We start from the raw sequence: 21778 nt of genomic DNA, 5'->3' as shown, positions 1-21778 counted from the left end.
TTCCTCCTCAAATGTCCTTTTCTTCTTTGCCAAGGAGGGTCTGGGAAATGCCTACAGGGCTTTTAGTGAAGGGGTGGCTGCAGCTGGCTTAGTGCAGTGTCTCCAGCTGTACTTCAAGGTGCTGCCACCAGCGTGAAGCTTGGAAGGTTCCGCCCAGCCAGGGAGGAGCAGTGGGTGGATACAGAGCTGTCTGTGACACCCAGAGCTCCATTACTCTCACATGGTGGGGCAGGCAGCATGGCCTCTGTTGCTGCCATTCATGTAGGGGTGTGCATAGGCAAAGCTGCTCCTGGGTGAATTCCCAGGCAGGTGAGCAGTGTCCAGGGCAGCCATGGTCAAGCAGCTGTTTTGGCTCACTGTTCTGAGCCATGCCATTCTTCTCTCAGGCTCTTCGGACACAGTCTGTGACCTGCTGGGGGCCAAAGGGAAGGATATCTTGTACATCGGAGACCATATCTTTGGAGACATCCTCAAATCCAAGAAACGCCAGGGCTGGCGGACCTTCCTGGTGATCCCCGAGCTGGCGCAGGAGCTGCACGTCTGGACAGACAAAAGCGGTCAGGAGCCGGGCAAGCCCCTGGCCAGGCTTTGCTCTTGCTTGTCTGATGCTGCACCCCTGAGATCGCCAGGGCTTAGGGGTGCAGGGGAGAGATCACCCTGGCTTGCCACTTCTCCCTTTGGCCCTTTTCACTGGGTCTGGATGCTGGTGGCAGGAGCTGGGGTGCCTCTCTGTGGGCTGGCCTTGGGGTCTCAGGCCTTTTCTGTGCTCTTTCCCAGGCCATTGTGTGTAATCAGCCAAGTGTTGCCTTGGCCACAGGAGAAGCTGCAGCTGGGTGGGGTTGAGTTGTTCCTCATCAATAACTCCAGAACCTCCTCTCCCTCTTCATATATGGAGCGGTGGCTTCTATGTTAAAAAATATTTGACAAGACCTGAGTTATTCTCCCTGTAATGCCTGAGCCCTGACTGCTCTCCCATCTGCAGGGAGTCCCTATTCACCAGCTGCTTCCTCCTCGTTCCTCCCACTCCCTCTGCTGCTCTGCTGCCAAAGTGCTGTGTGTTTCCCATCCTCCAGTGCTCCTGCTTTTCTCCCAGGTTTGCCCTTTGGTGTGTAAATAGGGCTGGGGGTTATGCAAATTGCCCCATGGTTGGTTGGAAGAGCTGCAAAGGTTCAGCCTCGAAAATAAAAGGGCCAACCAGAAACCAAGCCCTAAGTTCTGCCCATGGCACAGAATGATTGACTCCATGAGATGCCTTCGGTGTCCCTGCTCCAGTGTCCTTCTGCTGCCATGTGAGGGGAGTGGGCAGGGGACTGGATTCACTTTCAGCACTTTCCATTTCAACAGTTTAAACTTACCCTTTTCCCCTTTCTTTTCTGGATTTTCCAGCCCTTTTTGAAGAGCTGCAGAGTCTGGACATTTTCTTGGCCGAGCTGTACAAGTGAGTGTTCAAACAGTGACAATTTCCTGCTGCCTCTCCCAGCTAATGAGCGAGCAGCAATGACAAAACCTTGGGGTTGGGTTAGCTGCCAGAGCCTTGACTCAGGCCTGGGCTCTGCCCACGAGACCAACCTTCCCCTCCAGACCAGCCTCCCTCCCCCGAGCTCCATCCCACAGCATCTGGTTCTGAAAGACTTTTCACACCATGTATTTACCTTCTCGCCTGTAACTAGGCATCTGGACAGTAGCAGCAATGAACGCCCCGACATCAGCTCCATCCAGAGACGCATTAAGGTACCAATCATCGAAATCCCTTTTCATCCTTCTGGATCCCAAAGGGCTTAACAACCCAACCCCACTGCTCAGTCCTGAAATGCCTTGCTCTGCCTTTGGGTGGGCACAGCAGGCTTGGCAAAGCCACTTTGTCTCAGCTCACTGGTGTCACTGGCTCTCCTGAAAGGCAGCCTGGTCTGGAATAGGGTCCCTTTCCTCATGCCCACAAGCAGCACTGGCTGGAGGTGCTCACTGCTGCAGCACATGGCAGTGGCACACACGGGCTCACAGGGGCTGTAGCCTCTGGTTCGGCCAGCCCTGGTGTGCCAGCCCAGGGCAGTGCTGGCCCTGAGCCTTCTGCCACCTTCCTTTCTGTTACCTGGGGCTCAGCTGTGCCCTGATGCCACGGGATACCAGCACAGAAAACCTTGCTGGAGATCCTTGCAGGTCTCATGTAGCCCCCAGCCCTCAGGGTGCTCTGCCTCAGTGTTATGGCTCTGAGGTACTGCCTGCCTGGCCCAGGATCTCACCTGTCTTTTCCTCATAGAAAGTGACCCACGACATGGATATGTGCTACGGGATGATGGGGAGCCTCTTCCGCAGCGGCTCTCGGCAGACGCTGTTTGCCAGCCAGGTGATGCGCTACGCTGATCTCTATGCAGCCTCCTTCATCAACCTCCTCTACTACCCCTTCAGCTACCTCTTCAGAGCCGCCCACGTTCTGGTGAGTTCCAGTCCCAGGGAGGTGGGCAGGGGTCCCACAGGTGCCCACGCTTGTGTCCATTATCACTTCCACAGGACACAACAGCACCTTGGAGGGTTTGGTGGCAGGGGATAGAGTGTAGAAGAAAGGCTCACATTCTGGGGTTTGCTGTCCGTGTGTCTCAGGGAGGCAGCCTGGGGCTGGGGCACCCCTTGTCACCTCCTCTCTCTGTTCCATGTGCAGATGCCACACGAGTCCACAGTAGAGCACACGCACGTCGACATCAATGAGAAGGAGTCGCCGATGGCCACACGCAATCGCACCTCGGTGGATTTCAAAGATTCCGACTACAAGCGACACCAGCTGACCCGTTCCATCAGTGAGATCAAACCGCCCAACCTCTTCCCCCAGGCACCTCAGGAAATCACACATTGCCACGATGAAGATGATGATGAGGAAGAGGAAGAGGAGGAAGAAGAGGAGGAAGAGGAATAAGAAGGAAGAAACCAAGTATTTCTGAAGATAAACCATGACTCTAGCAGTGATCAGGAATGGATTCTGTTGTTGGGGCCCTTGGGGTGATGGGTTGGGGGGTGTGATTCTTGCAAAGGCACATTTTGAAAGTATTTGGAAACTTCTAACAAATTAACACTAATTAGGAGGAGACCCTTGTTTTCAGTTTTGCAGACGGTTCAAAAAGCTGATGGATTCTAACTGGGTGGTGCATTCAGATTGGACTGCCCGCCTGTGCTGTCATGCTACTCCCATTACATTTTGGGATGCTGAATGTTTCTCCCTTTCCCATGGTGTGTTTAATTTGGTTTTCATTTGAACAGTGTCCTGTGAACGGTTTTTGGCATTTGTTACATTCTCTGTAGAGACAGAAGGGATGTGCTGGGCCCTGCAGGAGACAAAATTATCCAAATCCTGCTGCCCATTAGGTTGCTGCCCTTAACCCTCTGCTCCTGGGTTATATAATCCCCCCTCCCCATGTTAGCCAGGGTGTTGCTGTGCCTTCCAGCACTCAGTTTACCTTCTGTTGGTGTGAATTTCTCTGTGTCAGTGGTTTGACTCCTCCAGCCATCATGGAGGGATGTGAGATTCCAGCTCTTGCACATCTGCTGCCATATGCATTTCACCTTGTAGCCGCTTGTTACCCTCTACCCTCTCTGTCCAAGCTCTCTCACCATTGGCATGCGATGCATAATTTCCAGGGCATTTCACAAGCAGCTGAGCTGCACACTGTTCTCAAATCCTCCAGTTTCAGCAGTAAATATTAACCCAGGAGCTTGAAGCTGCTGCTTTAGCATTACATTATTCACTTCGTGTTCCTCCTGACCTTTCTGTCCTCTCAACTTTAAGTGAAGCATCCCAAAATCAACCCCAGCCACCACCTGGAGTGAAAGGGCCTGTTGTGCCAGGGGGCTGCAGGCCACACGGGCCTGCCCTAAACTAGGAGACAGCACAGGCCACAGGGCCAGCCCCACAGTGGGAGCTGGAAGCTCATGGCTGTCCAGCAGCTGCCCTGGTCTTTGGTCTGGTGCAGAGCAAGCGGAGCCTCATTGCCGGCCGTGGTGGGCAAGGCTGCGTCCCTGGCCATGGAGGGTGACGGCTGCTGTCTGGGGACCGGGGTGTCCCAGGGATGGGCAGATAGTCCTGGTGCCTGAAAGCCAGCCCAGGGAAGGCACGGAGCTGGCACACAGCTGGGCAGCAGTGCCCTGTGGTTTTCCTCTGAGTCATGGGTGCAGCCTCCCTTACTCCAGCCTCTGCTGTTCGCTGCAAAGGGATTACAACGAGGGCCCTCTTGTAATGAATTTGACTGTTGTTTCAGTACCATAAACTCATTTAATCTTTTTCATTTTAAAGTACCTTAGTAGAAAACAAAAGAAGAAAAACCACACCACCAACATCTGAGCAGGAAAATGCTGCTCTAGTGGCAGTTGTTCAAGTCAATAAATGATGATGTTTCTAAGAAATGCGTGGTGCTTTGTGGCTTTGTGTTGCTGAGATGATGAAGGCTGTGCTGGAGTTGGTGGGAAGAGATGGGACTGGCCAGCAGGGCAGGTGACTGGGGAACAGTAAGAGGATCTTTGGAAATTGGTCATGTGAAGCACTCAGGAGCAGTGACAGTGGATCTTGCAGTAAGGGCACGCCTGGTCCTCACATTGCCCCAGGAAGCAATGGTGAGGCATGAGGCTTCTGTTACCACCATTTGCATCAGCCAGGAAAGCATGGGGAGGGCAGAGAAACATTTTGTCTTGGACACAGAGAGTGAGGAGGGGCCTTTTCATGGTGGGAAGGGGAACATTCCTACACTGCCACTACCTCCAACACTGTGTCTTGCTAGGGCTGTTTCCCACAGACATTACCAAGGACCACTCCCTGTCCCTCTGCCCCTGCAAGACACATGGCCAGGGTGGCAGCAGGGCACAGCACAGGCTGTGCTCACCAGGAGCTGCAAACCAGCTTAAATAGACAGGAATACCCAGGGAAGGCCAGTGCTGCCACACAAGGCTGTGCCCGGCTAAGACAGGCAGCCTTGGGCACTGCTGAGCTCAACGCTCCCCTACAAACCAACTCCTCATGCCAACCAAACCAGACCTGAGGAGGTTCCCCCATCAGCACCACCACAGAAGGATATTCAGTACCAGGGCCCAAGGTGCCAGACAGAAAAGTAATACTAAATGGCAACAGCTGGTTGCCAACACTCAACACCTGACACTTAAGGGATTGATGAAAACTCCAGAGCACTGGGTCCCTGCCACCTCAGTTTTGGGGTCTGGAGAGGAGCTAACACGTACCCACGGTGAGGCTGGCTGCAGGAATGGTTCCAGGGAGCTGTTCCCGAGCCCTTTCACCAAAGGCCATGCTGGGCTCTGCTATGTTTAAACTTCGTTTTTCCAAGTATAGCTACTTGAATTTTTTAAGCTTTAGCTCAGCAGCTGGGGGAGGCATGCGGCTGCAGAAAGGGAGGTATGGGGAGCTCCATGCATTCCTCCTTCCCAATCGGTCACCACAAATAGTTCACTCCCAACCCAGGGCTATTTCTGACTCAGATGGGGAGAAGAGTCTTCAAGGCTGGAGCAATGGAAAGTATTTGACCCTCACTTCATGGTGGGAAAATACTGGGCAAAGCCTGACAGATGCACAGGCACTGCCTGGCCTTGATCCTATCCATCCCTGGATCCTATCCATTCCATGCTAGCTTCACCATGAAGTTGTGGTAACCATGGACCAAGAGCCAGAGTGAAACTTCATGCCTCGGCTGGCACTGGGGACATGGTCACAGCCCAGGTTTCCAGCCCACACCTTCCTCAGGCAGCTGCCCATGGCTGATGTGCACCAGCTGCCGCTTTCCAGAAGCTGGTGGCCCGGCAGTACCTGTGTCTCCAATCACTCTGCAGAGCCTCAGGGAAAGCTCCTCTGCTCTCTCTGCAACCTGTGCCCCAGCCCAGGGACAGACATGCTTTGCTTTTGCCCACCAGCAGTATTGTCTCCTGCAGAAAAAGCCTGGTGGAAGCAAGGCAAGCATGGGGGGAACAGGCCTCAGCCCCTATCCCGAGCTCTTGCTGACCTGATTTCTGGTTTCTCCCACTTTCCCCACCACCTCACATCCACCTTCCCTGCTCTGTGGAGCCAGAGGGGGCTCACAGGGGCTGCACAAACCAAACCCTACCAGAGACAGGAAGCCAAGGCTCACTGCCCTTCGCCACAGCCCTGCAGACATCGTGTGTTGGGCACTGCCACTTCTGACCAGGTCACAGTCATCAGAGCTGCTCCCAGCTCCTCCTCCTTTATGCCACCTCCTCACTCTGCAGAGCAAGGCCCAGCTGCACTCCGTATCAGGATATGCCCAGCCATGATGGAGGGTGCAAAGCCCTGTGCCAGTCTCTGAGCAGCAGCCATTCCAACCTCTGGCCTGAAGCCCCAGCATGACAAACACGGATAAAGAAATCCATAAGTGCAGAGCCATCGGTCTACCCTGGCCCTGCACAAAGGTGCTTTCCCTCCAGGAGACCATCCCTGTGGGCCACTAGGATGCAGAGCCTGGCCATGGCAGGAGGTACTGCTGGAGCCTTGAGTACACAGAGCCCTGGGTACAGCTTTGGGCACTGCTCCTGCCCTGCTTCCACAGCAGCCTGGACCTAGCAGCCAAAACCCATCCCACCTCCCTGATGGGACCTGGCTTCTTACACCCTCCCTTCCAGAAGTGCTGGGTGCTCTCTATCCTGCTCCTCATTCCTGCTGTTCATTACCACCAGAGCCAGCCCTGAAGTTGGCCTCCACATTAATTCTACCTCCATTGTGCTTTTAGCATCCCACCACCCTCCACTGGCTGCCAGGGACAGGCACACACAGGGGAGCAGGAGTCCTCAAGGACCTGCCACTCTCTCTGTCCTGCTGATACATCATGGGGGAGCGAGGTCCAGAGGGATGGGGCCATCCTGCAGCACAGAAGCAGGGACAGAGGCTGCACTGGGTGCAGCAAAAATCCCCACAAGGTTTGAGCAGCTGCTGCCCATCTTGCTAACCCAGTGTATGGCAGCTCAAGAGCTGAGCGTGACGAAAGCTGGGCGCAAGGAGAGCAGCCAGGTGGAACAGCTGTGAAGAGGAGAGGGGCTGAGGGATGGCAGAAGCACAATATGGGCACATGGCAGGGCTGTATCTGACACACAGGAAAGGGGCTGTTCCTCCACCAGTGTGAGCTGGAAGTAATGGACAAGGGACTAAGCACAGGCTCGCTGTCCTGCTCAGAAATGTCTCTGTTGCTGCAGGCTCCACATAGCTCCACTGCCAAAACCCCAACATGAGGGGAGAAGGCAGGGAACCCAAGTGCAGGGGGATGGACCAACTCACTCCATCAACCTTCTCCCGTCCCACGGAGTCGCCGTCATCCCCAGCCACATCCCTCACTGGAGACCCCCAGTCACGGCCCGCCTGGCAGGAAGACGCCTACAGACAGACGGCATCTACGCTTAGAGACAAACATGACCTACGGAGAGCACGTTGTAAATAAGGGGTTTTTATTACTGAAAGAAAAAGACCCTCACCCTGGAGGGAACTTCAAAAAGCCAGCTGCTTGCCATTGCCACCAGCTTCCCAGCCAGCCCCTGATCAGCAAAGCCACCAGCACAGCCCTCCCCAACCTGAGGACTTACAGGCCCAGACCCACCAAAGCGAAGAGCAACACCTGCCTCTAAAGGAACAAGATCCGGCCTCTCTGTGGCTCTTGGCAGCTGAAGTGGAGATTAAAGACTGTTAAATGTGCCAGTAGGAGAGATCTGGGTACAGGATCACAAACATCAGCCCCACCACCCACATGCCAAAATCTGTCCCTTGGAAATGAGGGAGAAGCATAGAGGAGGGAAAAATGCATAAACTGGAATGTTCAACAGAAAAAAAAAATCATCATTTATCTAAAAAGAATAGAAATAAACAAAATGCTTTAAAACAAAATCACAAAATATACAAATAAATCTGGTACAAAATAAATAGGAAAGATTGGAAATCTACAACAAAATTGGAATAATTATAAAATTAATTTGTATGACAATCAGTATATGAAACGTATACACTTCATTCAGGATTTCAGTTGTGCTTATTCAGGTTTATGTACACACACAAAAATACTGTAGTCAGAATACTACAACTCTGGAAACCCGAAGTCATGTACAATATGATACAATTCGCAAAGACCACATATGATGGCAAATAAGACACAGGGAAGAGCTGGCTGGAGTGGGATCAGACAGCCATGAAAACGCACTGCAAAGGGAGAACCACCACTCTCTGGAATGGGGGGACCAAGGCCGAGCCAGCAGCAGCCAGGACAGGGCTTGGGGCAGCCAGGAAGGAGAAAGGTTTGGTGTAAGACCTCTGGCTGCTGAGCACCAGCTGCTCATGGCTTCCAGGAACGCATCTCAAGTATTTGGGGTTTCAGATTCACTGTGTTTGGCATCCAGGCACCTGCCCAGTGATTCAGGTGTCAAGGCTGGCTCTGCTGGAGAAAAAAAAAAGCCAAGAGCTCTGAGGTCCTTCAGCAAGGCCTGACCCTGAACTACTGGTAAGCCACCCTTGTGTTCAGGAGAACGTGGATCAAATGGGACCACAGCACTGCTGCTGGGGTCCTGGTAGGATTCAACTCTCCAAATTCCATGTGATCTCCGAGGAAGGCAGAGTCCCTTGAGCAGCATCTCCTACTCTCAGTGTGAGAAATTAAGACAGAATGGCTGCAGCATGGCCCGTTCCTGACTGCTGCTCCTCCTTCTCATCTTCCCAAACACTCAGCTGAAGCTCAGCGAGTGAAGCAGAGGAGCAGCTGTGGCCGATCTGAACACAGCTGTCACAGAAGCCACACTGCTGAATCCAAGCCAACACAATGCAGGGGAACAGAGCGTTTACCCTGGGTGAAAACCCACCAGCCCAGCCCAGCCCAGCCCGCTGCACCTGAGACTTTAAAGCAGGAATGACTCTAGAGCTGATCTAGGCCTCACCAGTTTGTCACTTCTAATTAGAGGAGCTCATCAGGAACCCCTCACTCTCCCACAGCGATCTTTGGGACATGCATTCCATATTGGCACTTCCAATTAAAGGCATCTGACACCAACTAGTTTTTCACTTGTACTTGGAAGCATTTGGTTCAACAGTGATGCCCAGAGGATAAAACACCACCTTCTACTTTAAAGCTCTGTGATCAGCAAACGGTTGAGAAGGTTTGTCCCGAATGCTGGGACAAGCCCTTCTTCCCCAACAAATCCTGCTACCAAACAACTGCCACGCTGCTTTCTGGAGAAGACAACAAAGAAAACAAATCTACTCCTGGAGCATTGGAGCCACCTGCAGCCTTTGCATGTTTCAGGCTCACAACAGCTGACAAACCTCTAGCCTGGTTCCATGACAGACCACTTCTACCGAGTCCAGTCAAACCTCTGCTTCTGGGGGAGGATCAAACACCAAGCACGTCCTTGGCCAGAAATCTGCACTGAAGAAGCAAGAGCAGCCAGGGCAACATCTGCTGCAGGATCCTAGTGATCAGCACTGCTCAGAGGAAAACAGAGCCCAAAGGCAAAACCTGAGAGGAGAATGATGTTTTTCAGCTGGAGACAGAAGACCAGCAGCTTTGAGTACCGTATTTCCAACGTGAAGAACTGCTATAGAGTCTGATCTCAGGATAACAAGAAGAAAACATCACTTTGACTGAATTCAGTGCTACCAACCTATGAAACAACTCCATCTACCACCTGTACCGTGCCACTGACTGGAGGCAGCTTTCCAGCAACCCCTTCCCAGCCCTGAAGCTCAGGAAAATATGCACACACCAGATGGAAAAGCTCAACTGTACCGCCTTGCACCCACAGCAACAACATCTCTTCATCTGGATGCAGCCCTGAGACTGGCCCCAGAGGAACACAACCCAGCATGAAGCCAGGCTCCAGGACAAGAGCTTGGCTTGTTGAGGGGGCTCTGCACGAAGCCACGGATGTCCAGGTCCCCTGTGCTGCTCACACATGGGAGTGAGGCCAGAATCACCATAGACATCACACCAACAAGAGACCTGCAGCTGATGGACCAAATGCAGGGATGAGGGTGGCTGCCCAGCCCAGCCTGTGGTGCAGAGCCTGTCCTCCCTGCTGGCTAAGTCAGATGAAGGTTGCTCACCCACCCGTGCCATGGGAAGATGCCCGATTGTGTTGGTAGAGCTCATCATTTCACTGCTGGGCCAAACCAACCCTCAGCATCCAGGGAACAGGTGCTTCTTTGGTCTGTGTAGAGCCCCAATGTAGAGCCCCGGTGTAGAGCCAGGTGGTGGGATGGGCAGCACATCTGGGGCTGTACCACACCGCAGCCAGGGTTCTTGCCTTGGGACAGGGCACAGTGCGGACACAGGGACCCCTCACTGCTGGGGGGACACCTTTGGGATGAAGCCTCAAGTCAGCATCACAAGAGGTACTCTGCAGCATCCTTCCCCACCCCCAGCCCCAGTTTTCTACTGGTAATCCAGACACTGGATAACTTGACAACTGGTACACAGATACTAGATTTAAAACCACTGATGTATGTATTAGATACTGTATAGAATATGGTACATCTTTCATGTGGGAATGATTTCTATAGAGAACATAATTCTGCACAAGGAAGATGCATGTTCTAAGGGGTTCTGGAGAATGTGGCTGTGTTCTCCATCACGTAGGATACTCACGCAGGATGCTCACGAGGAGGAAAGGACTGCTCTTTGCCATTGGCACCCCCACCCCCTTGGCTGAGCTCTGCAGAGATCACAGGAAGCACCACCGCTGCCCAAGCAGCCCCTCACACAGAGCTACCTCTTTGGTTTTCTTTGGGCTGATTTGAACCAGCGCCTGACACCACCAGTGCCAAATCTCATCCTCATCCAAGCTGGCCCTTGAAGGCTGAGAAGCAGCAACGGGTGATGTGTGTGGGCCATCGGGGCAACTCGCCCTGCTACCCCGAGCCTTCTCCAGGTCAGAGAGCAAAGGGCCATATCCTGAGACTCCTACTCTTGCCAGCTACACCCACACAAAAAGGCACTTAAAGAAAAGAAAAACAAACAAAAAAGCCCCCAGTGGTGAGGAAAAGGGAAGTGAGTCCGGGAGAAGAGAGGAGGAACAGAAAAGTGAGCACAATGTGAATGAGTGGCTAACCCTTCCTCCAAAAGGCCCAAAACTGCACACCTTCAGCAGCCAGCTCCAGCAGCCCCCGCATCGGTCTCAACCGTCATCCCATTCCTGCATAGTCTGGAGCAGGAGCTTACAGGGGCAAAAAGAATGTGAGAGGGAACGATACATGACACAGGTTTGGAGAAGAAGTGGTGAGCAGAGGGATCTGCCCTGTGGACCTTGCTCTCCTGGTGCATCTGGATGGGGGAAGCACCTTTTCCTGCCACACCAGCTTTGGGGCCCCTACTCACCAGCCAGTCCGGACACCCTGCCAGCATTCCTCATCCCACTGTGGGATAACCCATCCAGAGCTCCTCCAGGGCAGCAGTCTCCAGCTGCACTGGGATTTCAGGGAGTGGACAAGCTGGGAATACAACAAGCACTTTGTAAACTCCAAAGGGTCTGAGCTTGTGGCACAGAGTGGCTGAGGCTGGTTTGCTAAGCCCCTCACTGAGCCCCTCTCCTCTCAGAAATAATGTGCTTCATATGATCTCCACACCACCAGAGTCAGTCTCATTTGGAGAAAGATTCTCTCTGGAAAGCAAGAACATTCCTTCACTCTTTACAAAGATTTGGCAATACACAGAATTTAAAAAAATAAATCATAGTTACAACAGATTCAGGTTCATTTTGTTTAAAGGAAATTCAACCAACAGAAGTGTAAAAGATATAATTCACAGTTGTGCATTTAAGATATTAGTGTTGAAAACCTCACTTCAAAGAACTCTTGTGCAAAATTGTACTGACAGTAGAAACCACGGCTAGATGCCCTCCCAGCCTCCCCTGGCCAACAGGCCATCCTCCACCCTGCTGCCTGCGCCCAGAGGCAGACGGGCAAGGGGAACAAAGGCAGCAGCAGGAGCTGACATAGGAAGATGCAGTATCCTTTCTACAAGTCAAAGCCTGGCCAAGGTCTGAGGTCAAGTCCAACGATTCCCAAAGCCACCAGCTGGTGCCCTGCGCTGTGGTGACCGGCCGAGTGTCCTCATGGCACTGCAGCACGGCATCCAAGCGCCCGGTGAGGCACAGGGGGCAGATCTGCTCAGGCAGGACACCCCTGCAAGGGCACGCGTCGGATGCCACGGCATCTCCACTGCAGCCAGGAGAGCCAAGCCCTGGCATCGGCAAACGCCGTCCCAGCGCTCAGAGGGATCCTGAGCTGGGCACGGGGCTCCTCTGCTGTGATGGTTCCCACCAGGAGGGCTGGGAACCCCTCACATGTGTTAAACAGTAAAACTGAAAATACCCTGAGAACAGGGAGACGGGATTTTTTTCCCCTCCAGGGAGAGGACCATGCTTTGTTCTTCAAGCTAATTAGTAGTAGCAGCTCCTAACCCCTGTGGGTCAGGCACGTATTTTCCATATGAAACACATCTATAATCAACTACTTTTATGGAAATAAAGTGAAATTACTTCACTTTCTATTATTTGATCTATACAAATGATGAAAAACAGTCATGCAAAAATTGCCTGCAAATTTTGGAACAGTGCAGCATGGGCAGAAGCAGGAGGTATTTGCTTTGGGATCACATGGCTTTGGTTGGAAAAATTGGCGGGTTTTTTTTTTTTGCCTTTTTCTTTTTTTTTTTTTTTTTTTTTTGGGAAACAGACATTGAAACAAATCCTTAACCTGCCATAAGAAGCAGAAGTCAGATCCAGTGAGCAACCTCCTCCCAGAGAGCTGCCTTGACTTGAGCCTTCCCTCCTTTGGCAGGTTTGACAAAATGGATACTGCATCTCAAGTTCACCACCGTGTCAAACACTTCCAACAAACTTTTACATTCAGCAACACTAGATAAAAACTGGCGAGATGAGTCCCTTGCCGAGGACAAACGCTGTAACATCTGGACATTTTGCTGTGTGAGAAAGGTGCAATATTGGCAGCTCTCTGGGAAGGCGCAAGGCTTTGGCCAGCCCGTGCTGCTGTCAAGCCGCGTGCTCTCAGCAGTGCTGGTGCACATCAGAGCAAGGGTGGGATGGAGGCTAAGGAAACACTTTTGGATGGGAAAAAGTCAAAAAGCTACATGTGAGAGCAAGGCTTTGGAAGGCCTGTTTCCTCCTCACTGGGTGCACAAGTTGGATACTGTCCAATTTCTATGCCCATTGCAGGGGGGCTTCATCCTCATGGGTGGCTCCCATCAGGGTGGACAGCAAAAATTAGGGCTGCTTCGTGAAACTGGAAGAGAGAGGAGGAGGAGGGACACAGGCAAACCCAATTGGCTCTGACACCACACACTCCAATTCCCATGGGGAGATCCTGCAATGGAATATTGCACCTTTCCAGCCACCAGTCACACAGACAGACCACGGGAACTCGCAGCAAGTGCCTTCCACAGCTCGTGAGCACAAGAGATGGGGCAGGCCTGCAGGCACAGAGAGCTCTCGCAGTTGCATTTGGGGCTGGGGGCTTCTTTGGATGTCCCCAAAGAGATTATCCATGTGTAAAGAAAGGGAAACGCAACATAGTCAGGGGCCATAGCAGGGTCTTGAATCAGAGAAACCACAAAGCCTGATTTATCAATCCAGATACTGATGTTCACATTGTGTTTGAGACAGTATTGGAAGGGGAGAGAACTAGGGGGGACAACTTTCTTTTTTTATTCATTTGAGGACTTAGACTCCATCCGTGGAAATGGGTGATGCACAACTGCCATAGGGTGCCTCTTGCTGGCACCCAGTCTGCATCCAGGGTTTTGGGGTGGAAGAATTGGTTTCTGCTACCCAAGGCAGGTGTTGCCCTGCACTGGTGGCAGCTGGGTGGGAGGCTCTCTGCTCTGCTACCTTGGTAATCCCTACAATGGCTGTTAAAAGGGGCAAGAGAGAAGGAAATGCACTGAAGCCACTCAAAGGAATGAATGTGGCTGGGAACAGCCTGGAAATGAACCTCTCTGAATCCCTGAAGTGCAATACACTCGCGTCTGGAAAGTTTTGTCAGCTCTTGGAGAGGAGAGGATGGTTCTGGCTCCTCAGCAGCGCCCATCCTTGCACTGGCAGAGGTTTACTGTCACCTGGAGCACGTACTTTGGCTGTAATTGTAGCAGCATCTTCTGTGTTAATATTAGAGATTACAGGGGGGATGGGGACTGATGTTCTGATACTCAGCAAAGGCTGCACCATCTGCTCTGGCCAAGCTAACGGTGCACAGACCGCTACAGCACGGGAGTGTTTAAAGACCTGGCGGCTCAGGGCGCACACATTACTTCTCCATGCAATTGTCAGGAACATCAATGAAAAATCACCCAGTTATTTCACTATGGCATATCACACCCGGCTTTCACTTCATGAGACTGCAGTTTTGCTAATTAATTCCTTCCCCCCAGTATCATCTTCAACATACACAAAGGTTTTGGAGGTTGCAAAACTGTAAGTGTAACAATGCTTTTGCCTGTTTAACAAAGAAACCTTCTGAAATTTGAAACATTATTAAATACCAAAGTAACCACTCCTTCCCTGAAAATTAACTGCAAGAATGTAATAATGTTCATCTCTTGGTCCTCCAGGTGGCTGAAAGCAGAGGCTCCTTGAAGCTTGCTCCTTCTTAGGACACAAATAACATACAAGTACCAGTTACTAACTTTTTCAACAGGGTAACAAAAAGGACCACAAAGGGGTGAGAAGAGACCTAAGGACATTGGAGTCAATTCACAAAACCATGACAGAGCCCATTTGAGGTTCATGAGGGACAGAAACAATTTAAAACTCTGCAAAACACTTTTTAAAAACATGATCTCTCTTGAAAAAATAATGGAGGAGCTTTTAAACTTCCCCATATGTGTTTGAAGAGGAAAAACCCAACAAAGATCAAAAGTACAGATAAAAAATAAACATAATTCTACTTTGCAAGAAGAATTTTCATCGTTCTCAAGGGTGGCTCACCATTCCCAAATTACGTTTGGGTCTTTAGTCTCTCTTGCTCTTTGCTCCTTTCTTCCTGTTTCTTCCTCTTCTGCTCCCAGAACGGACGCAAAAGTCTTTGGTCTCAGAACACTGGATGCAGCAGTGTTGCAAGCACACACTAACGGTGTTCACACTCGGGGAGGAGGCAGGAAGGAGCGAGGGCTGGTCCTGCTGAGGAGATGGGATGGGTGGGTTGTGGGGAGTCAGCTCCTAGATGGCTCCTTCACTGTGCATACTGTGGTTGGGCTTGTTGTGAGTCACACAGTTCTGTTCGTTCAGCAGGTTTGCTGTCTCGTCTGGCAAACCATCGTGCAGCTCCGTAAGAGTCAGTTCGATTTTAGTGTTTTCACTGTCCGAGGACTGAGGTGTTTTGTCCATCCGGGATGCCATCAGGGCATTTTGGTACTGCTGTCTTGAGATCTGCTCCAAGAACAGGGAAGAAACAAAAGAAGTCAGTCACACTTCTATGCCTCCTGTGGAGCACACTGAGAAGATAAAGTTTCCTCCCTTTCCAGATCACCACACTTAACCCCTCTTTACCTGTTTCCATAAAACATCCCTGTGCTTTGCAAGCCTAGAGCATCCCAGCTCAACACCCACAGCATGGTGACATTTCCAGGGAGGGTGGAAGAACAGTGCTGTGCAATCACCATGCTGTTCAAAGGCAGGGATTTATTCCTATGCAGAGATTTTTAAATCAGACCTCCATTTCCCTCCAACCATGCACACCTTTAGGACCAGAACCAGAGATCAGTGAAGTCTTTCTCCCAACTTCAGTGAGCTCCTGGTGAGGCTCTAAGTGTTTCTATAGAGCCAAGCCAGCTCTATAGAACAAGTATAAAGTAGAAGCATTCCTGCTCTTGTCTAGGCCAGCAAACACAGCAGGAGCTACAGTGTTATACATAAGGACATTTGAGTCTAGAAAACACTGGGATGCCCATAGAGATGAGTCCAAATTAGCAACCCATGAAGTTTTCCACTGGTCTCTGCAAGAGCTGTCTGCACTCAGCAGAACAGTGATGACAAGAGCTGGCCTAGAGCACAGAGTGTCACTGCCCACAATGCCCCAGGGACAGGGAAGCCCATAGCTCCTGTACATCTGCACGTGGTGGTGGAGGGCAGAATCTCCTGGAGCCACAAGCAACCAGCCCTGTGAACTCCTCCAGGCCAACCTTCTCAGCCAGGACAGGCAGCAGGGTACATGTGCACTGGCAGCCCTATGAGCCCACAGCAGTGAGTGATCCTGGCAGGCAGGAAGGTGGAAGAGATGAAATGACTTTTAGAAAACTGTAAATTTCAGTAGCAACACAAGAAAGGGAGTGGAAATGGACAGAGTCAGATGGCCCAGGTCACAGCTCCAAAAGCAAAATCCAAACATGCGTGAGCAGGTCACAATCCTGGTTTTACAAGGTATTAATTGAATGAATGACCATGTGGCACAGTGAAAACACTAATGTTGCGTACTCTGACCTATGTGTAAAGCAGAGTGATGCAAAGAGAGGTGTGCAAGTCTGTCTGCAGAGATACCAGGACAGTTTAACATTCGTTAGCCTCAGTATGAGCACAGTGAGATTTGGAAGGACTTCACATAAACCAGCATAGGGTGAGCAGCTGCTCTGTACAGCAGATTAGCCATTGAAGTCTGTAGTGAGAATCAATTGCCCAGTGATAAACACCCACTGAGGTAATCCTTGAAGGATTGAACCATTGACCAGTACGCTTGCATCTCAAAGTTTTGACAGCAAGACATTACTCTCCTTTTAAAATCTGGCTACAGAATACTCAGTTTAGCATTCTAGTATGTCTACCCTATTCCACATTCTTAACATCGAATTAACTAACAGAAGTTAAGTTCACAAATCACTTGAGTTGCATACAAACAAACTGTGAACATGCACTTAATTTAAGAAAAGCATCAGTGTCAACTTCTGGCCATGGGACATCAGCTTCCCTGGACTCCCAGCTGGGCTGGAATTGCTGCCAGCATTAGCTGTTCCTCAGCTCAGCTAGATTTCCTCTCCCACAGGACTCGCACACATTTCAGCGTGGGATGCTCCATGCTGGGGGACAGAGCTGTATTTCATGCAGCAACTCACTGGTAGTATGAGACATGAGCCTAGTACATGTGAAGTTAAGATAAAGAGAAATGTCCAAGACTTCTCCAAGCAGAAGAAGGATGGCAAGTCGGAAAATAAGATCAAGAACCCCAAACTGAAACCAAAATCAGAAGTGAATAAAAACTTCAACCAACAGTAGATGTCCCATCCTTTAGAAAAGGACAGTCTGATAATGAAGGGTCTCCATTTCAAATGGGTCCAAAACTTCATGAGGATAGGTTTGACTAAAAGAAGAGAGGTTATTTTCTATAATATTTCCTCAAAGGACCTGAAATCCAGAAAATTATGTGACCAGCCTACTTACAAGTCCAAATGAGAAGAACAGTGAAGACAAATCAGTGGACAGCAGATATTGGAAAAAGAGTAGTTTAAAGTAACTTTAAACAGCTGCTTTCATAATGCTATTTACTCACAGAAGAATCTAGATGGAATTCCCTTCCCCGGACTCTCCATCCTACCAGCCAAGCCCGACTTTCCAGCGGGGTCTTTCTAGCTTTTTTCCTACCTTGACAAACTGAATGTCTGTGAGGGCTTTCACTGAGTAGTCTGGAACATACACTTGGAGGAAGGACGCGTTCAGCTGGTTGTTGCTGCTCCCTAACGTCGGGGTCACGGCGTCGATGCGGTCGCTCCGGTTTAAAGAGTCTGAGTGATTCAAGCCACAGGGCCGAGGTGGAGACTTGTTTTCGGCTAGGAAACAGGCAAGAGCAAGAGATTTCTTAAATCAAGTAGAAAACTTTCAAAGTCACCAGTTTCAAAGGGACATAATAAATTATGATGTAGCACAAATAAACTGCAAATGCTTAATCCATTCATAAGTAGATATGTGGCTAAACAACCAAATTATCCTCAAAAATGGTACGTTTTCAGTCCACAGCTGACAGCCAACATCACTGAGTATGCCCTAAACAAACCTGTACTTGTTTATGCTGCAACAGACATGCCCTGAGAACACAGTGCCTCAGCAGATGAGCAGAAACTACCAGAGAAAAGTAACTTCCCAAGCCTCCCTTACAGGAGCTCTTGATAGTCAGACCATGCTTAATATATTTGTTTTCTTAATCACTGTTACTTTCATCCACAGTCAGTCCCATCTGAACCTTATCCCCTTCTATTTCATCTGATACCTACGTATGCCTTGTTCCCTCAGCTAGAGCAGACACTTTCAGGAGAAGTAACAGAGTCCTCAGTGGACAGAGCGCAGTGCACATGACAATCACTTCAACATTTTCTCTCAGCGCTTGAAGTGGCAAAACCTCAGTGAAGGAAAGCAAACTCCATGCCAGCCAGTGACACAGACAAAATAGTCCACAGAGAAAAGAGAGAAAAAACTGTGTCCAGGAAAGGAGAACACTACAGACATCATTTTCCACCACTGGCCTTTAAGTCCCGCAGGGTTTCACTTGAAGACCTTGCAGCTGTCCCCTGTGAGTGTGACTGGACACAGTCTATCCAAAGCAAACGTGCTTTTGGGACACCACAGACATTCTGCATCCGTGGCTTCCACCCACACAGTGACCCAGATGATAGGAGGGCAGAAATACATCCTAAGAGAGATTTCCTCCTGCAGAAGGGCTGCTCCCTGGACACACACACAGTACATACTGATCAAAGAACTATCTTTGGGACCAGAGAATTTTTGAATCTTAATGCACTTAAAACTCATTCAGCCAGCCCAAACTCAAACTTGATATAAACTATGCTACTCACCACATGATCCCCATTCTCAAGCATCATTTTCATATAATCTTAAGATATAAAGTCTCCTTGAGCAAATCAACAAAAATACCCTTAACAAGCTTTTCAAAATTTTTTGAAGATTTTACTACACATAATTTTATTTATTTAAAAAACTCAAAAACCTCCCTTAAATTTAACACAGCCTGTTCCACATCTCTGAATCCAGCCTTTCCTATAGCTAACACTTTAGAATGCAGAATTGCCCTGATTCTTATTCCCACTCAAAATCCTTCTGATGTTGTCTTTCTTGCAATTTTAAAAAGAGGAACAAAAAAAAAATACAGGTTCTGACAACTTGATAATTTCCCCACCATTTCTGCACCATGGAATTAGTGCAGGTCCCTATGGCAACACCAAGTGCAGGCTTAGGGGGAAGCACTCAGAGCCTTGCAAGGTTTTCCTTTGTGCCAGCTTGCCAACTTGAAAGCCACAGCAGGCTGCAATAACTGCTGCCAGGAGCCAAAACTCTACCTGCACACAGGGCTTGATGCTGAAATTCCCACTGGAGAACAAGGAACTGTGAAGGCTGGATGAATTTGTCCTCTTTCCCATCTGTATACATAAAATATGGCTCTGTGTGACAAGAACAGCATCACTGCTGCTTGGGATAAAGGCTTCCATCTGGAACAACTTTACACTAGTGTGACTTGCATCTGCCTTTTCTTTCCACCAGGGATCTTATAGTACATTACTAACAAACAAAGGATATAGAGCAACATGGCAAAGCATTATAACAAACAAACAAACAAAAAAAAAAAAAGGAGAGATGAGACAAAAGGACAGAACAAAAAGATATGATTTCTAAAAATGTGAAGGAAACAACATGATTTCTGGATTGCATTCAGTTCAGGGAGAGATAAGAGAAGATAATGAAGAGGAAAGGGTACAGAAAGAACAGATGACAAACACCAGGCAGATCCATGTTAGAGCTTCTCTACCCAGGTTTTCCCACACTTCTCACCTTTCTATAGAGAGGATAAAGAGCACAAGGCACAAGATGGACATCAGTACAAGTGTATTATGAATGTGTGTTTAAACAACAGGATTATTTTCATAAGCACCCCACAAAAGGTCTGAGTTTCATCAAAACTAGTACCACATTGCACCAGTGACCAGGCTTACACTATCAGTTCCTTACAAAGGAGATTCTTCCCACTATTATTTTCCCTTGTTTATTTTTTGTAATTTTTTTCATTTAACTGGGGGAAAAGCTATGAAAGTATGCTTGGAATTTATACTGGAAACAACCTGTGCAAAGTGTACATTTATTTGTAGAATGGGAAAGGAACAATAAAAGTAAAAAAAAGAAGTCTTGCCAAAAGAAAAGAACCAAGCGAAGAAAGATAATCAAAGCTGCCAAGCTTAAAGGAGAGCCACCAAGTACTTCAATTAAAGAGAGATTAAATTTCTCCCCCTTCTTTGGTGTTTTACAGCAGGAAACTAACAGGGCAGGAAAAAAAATCCCCTGCAAGGCAACAACCTGCAGTTTGTTCAGGATGTGCATGAAGATAATTTAGGGATCAATGATGAAATACATTTTCTAAAGTTAAAGAAAGAGGGCGAAATGGAGGAAGCAGATGGTGAAAGTGTATAAAATGCATGATATGTATTAATGTTTAAGAGATGTTTCACTTAAATATGCATACCATTATCTTGTTTGCTTTTAGTTCTGAGAAAAGATTAAAAAAAAAAAAAGGAAAAAACTTCAAAAGGAAGACATATGCTCACTGTGGCCCAAACTGTTTTAGGATTCTGCTTTCCTAAAGACTTTATTGATGGGTTTCCATTTTTCCCAACCATTCCATGCATGCAGTGTCTGCTAAGCTCAGTTCTTGATGCTTCCCAATTATAATCTCTCAACCACATCTCAGAGCTCTTTTTGGCCCAGTTTGTTTCCTTCTTGGTCTCTGCTCTCCAAAGGAATTTCTGTGCCAGTCAGCTTGGTGATACAGCAAGGAAAGGTCTTAAGCACAACAGGAACCAGAAAGTCCTCCCACAACCTTCTTGTGCATTCCATTGCAAATCCATCCACTCAGCAGATCACTGTGCTGGTCCCTGGCATTAACCTCCCTGAGAGAAAGCTCAAAGCTTTCCAGGAATTGAAATGGCCAGACTGTATACAAACCATAGAATTTACCATATGAGAATATAAAATACTTTCATTGAATAACTTTTCCTTTTATGGCACTTTAGCAGCATACATTCTCCTCTGCCAAATGCACTTTCTTCATAATTTTTTATGCCTCAGCTTGGGGGGAGGATACATTCTTCTAAAAAATCTCCTCTCCTAATTTTCCACCAGTGTCCATATGAGAAAACAGAACAAGCACACATTACTAAGCACATTTTCTTAAATATGTTTTCAGTTCTTCCCATTTTGATGACTGACCAGTTACCATAAGCAAAAGTTCAGGATACCTACCTGTGAGGCACAACTCTGTGCTGGACTTCTCCCTAATGAGCAAAGGGGTCAGACAAATACAGACTGCAGCTGACTTTTTATGGCATCAGGGCAGTCACAAGAATGGTGAAAATAGAAGCATGCAGATTTACCTGGAGAACCTGCTGCTAACAACTCTGTTCTGCTGACAACAAAGGTACGAGACAGGGACAAGGGAACTAGAAGAGGGAGAGAAAAAGGATGAGATCACGACCAGAAAGGCGGCAGCTATCCACACTCGACAGGGGAAGGAGCCAGCTGACAAACTGATGAACTAAAACCAGAAGTGCAAATCAACTGTGAAAAACAAAGGGTTAAATCAAAAGCAAAACCAAAAAACACACTCAAATTTAGAAATAAACCAAAAAGAAAGACCAAGGAATTGGAATGAAGTGGATAATTTTCACTTGCTGTTTTAAATGACTATCCAGCACCAAATAGTCCATCAAGGTACACTCATGAAATAGTTCAAAGGGAGCAGTGGTGCCCACTC

At 48.9% G+C, this 21778-nt stretch overlaps 2 protein-coding genes across 9 annotated transcripts in view; one reads left to right on the top strand and one right to left on the bottom strand.

Annotated features, from left to right (window-relative positions):
- NT5C2 (5'-nucleotidase, cytosolic II) overlaps window positions 1-4389 on the top strand; it is a 59875-nt gene extending 55486 nt beyond the window's left edge. For all 7 annotated transcript variants that reach the window (XM_068197956.1, XM_068197960.1, XM_068197957.1 and 4 more), the window contains 5 exons: window positions 387-557; window positions 1387-1438; window positions 1671-1731; window positions 2258-2434; window positions 2657-4389. In XM_068197956.1, coding sequence (XP_068054057.1) covers window positions 387-557; window positions 1387-1438; window positions 1671-1731; window positions 2258-2434; window positions 2657-2908 — 713 coding nt within the window. In that variant the 3' untranslated portion in view covers window positions 2909-4389. The remainder of the gene's footprint in view (window positions 1-386; window positions 558-1386; window positions 1439-1670; window positions 1732-2257; window positions 2435-2656) is intronic.
- A 3031-nt stretch (window positions 4390-7420) lies between these two features.
- Window positions 7421-21778, bottom strand: part of CNNM2 (cyclin and CBS domain divalent metal cation transport mediator 2) — a 118480-nt gene continuing 104122 nt past the window's right edge. The window contains exons 6-8 of one of the 2 annotated variants that reach the window (XM_068197953.1): window positions 21399-21464; window positions 17611-17795; window positions 7421-15408 (exon numbers count right to left, since the gene is read on the bottom strand). In XM_068197953.1, coding sequence (XP_068054054.1) covers window positions 15199-15408; window positions 17611-17795; window positions 21399-21464 — 461 coding nt within the window. In that variant the 3' untranslated portion in view covers window positions 7421-15198. The remainder of the gene's footprint in view (window positions 15409-17610; window positions 17796-21398; window positions 21465-21778) is intronic. The other variant, XM_068197954.1, reaches the window with a different exon arrangement.

Source organism: Anomalospiza imberbis, chromosome 8, assembly GCF_031753505.1.
Source record: "Anomalospiza imberbis isolate Cuckoo-Finch-1a 21T00152 chromosome 8, ASM3175350v1, whole genome shotgun sequence".
Taxonomy (NCBI): domain Eukaryota; kingdom Metazoa; phylum Chordata; class Aves; order Passeriformes; family Viduidae; genus Anomalospiza; species Anomalospiza imberbis.
The sequence above is the reverse complement of the archived record's forward strand: the minus strand, read 5'-3'. Positions and strand labels throughout refer to the sequence as shown.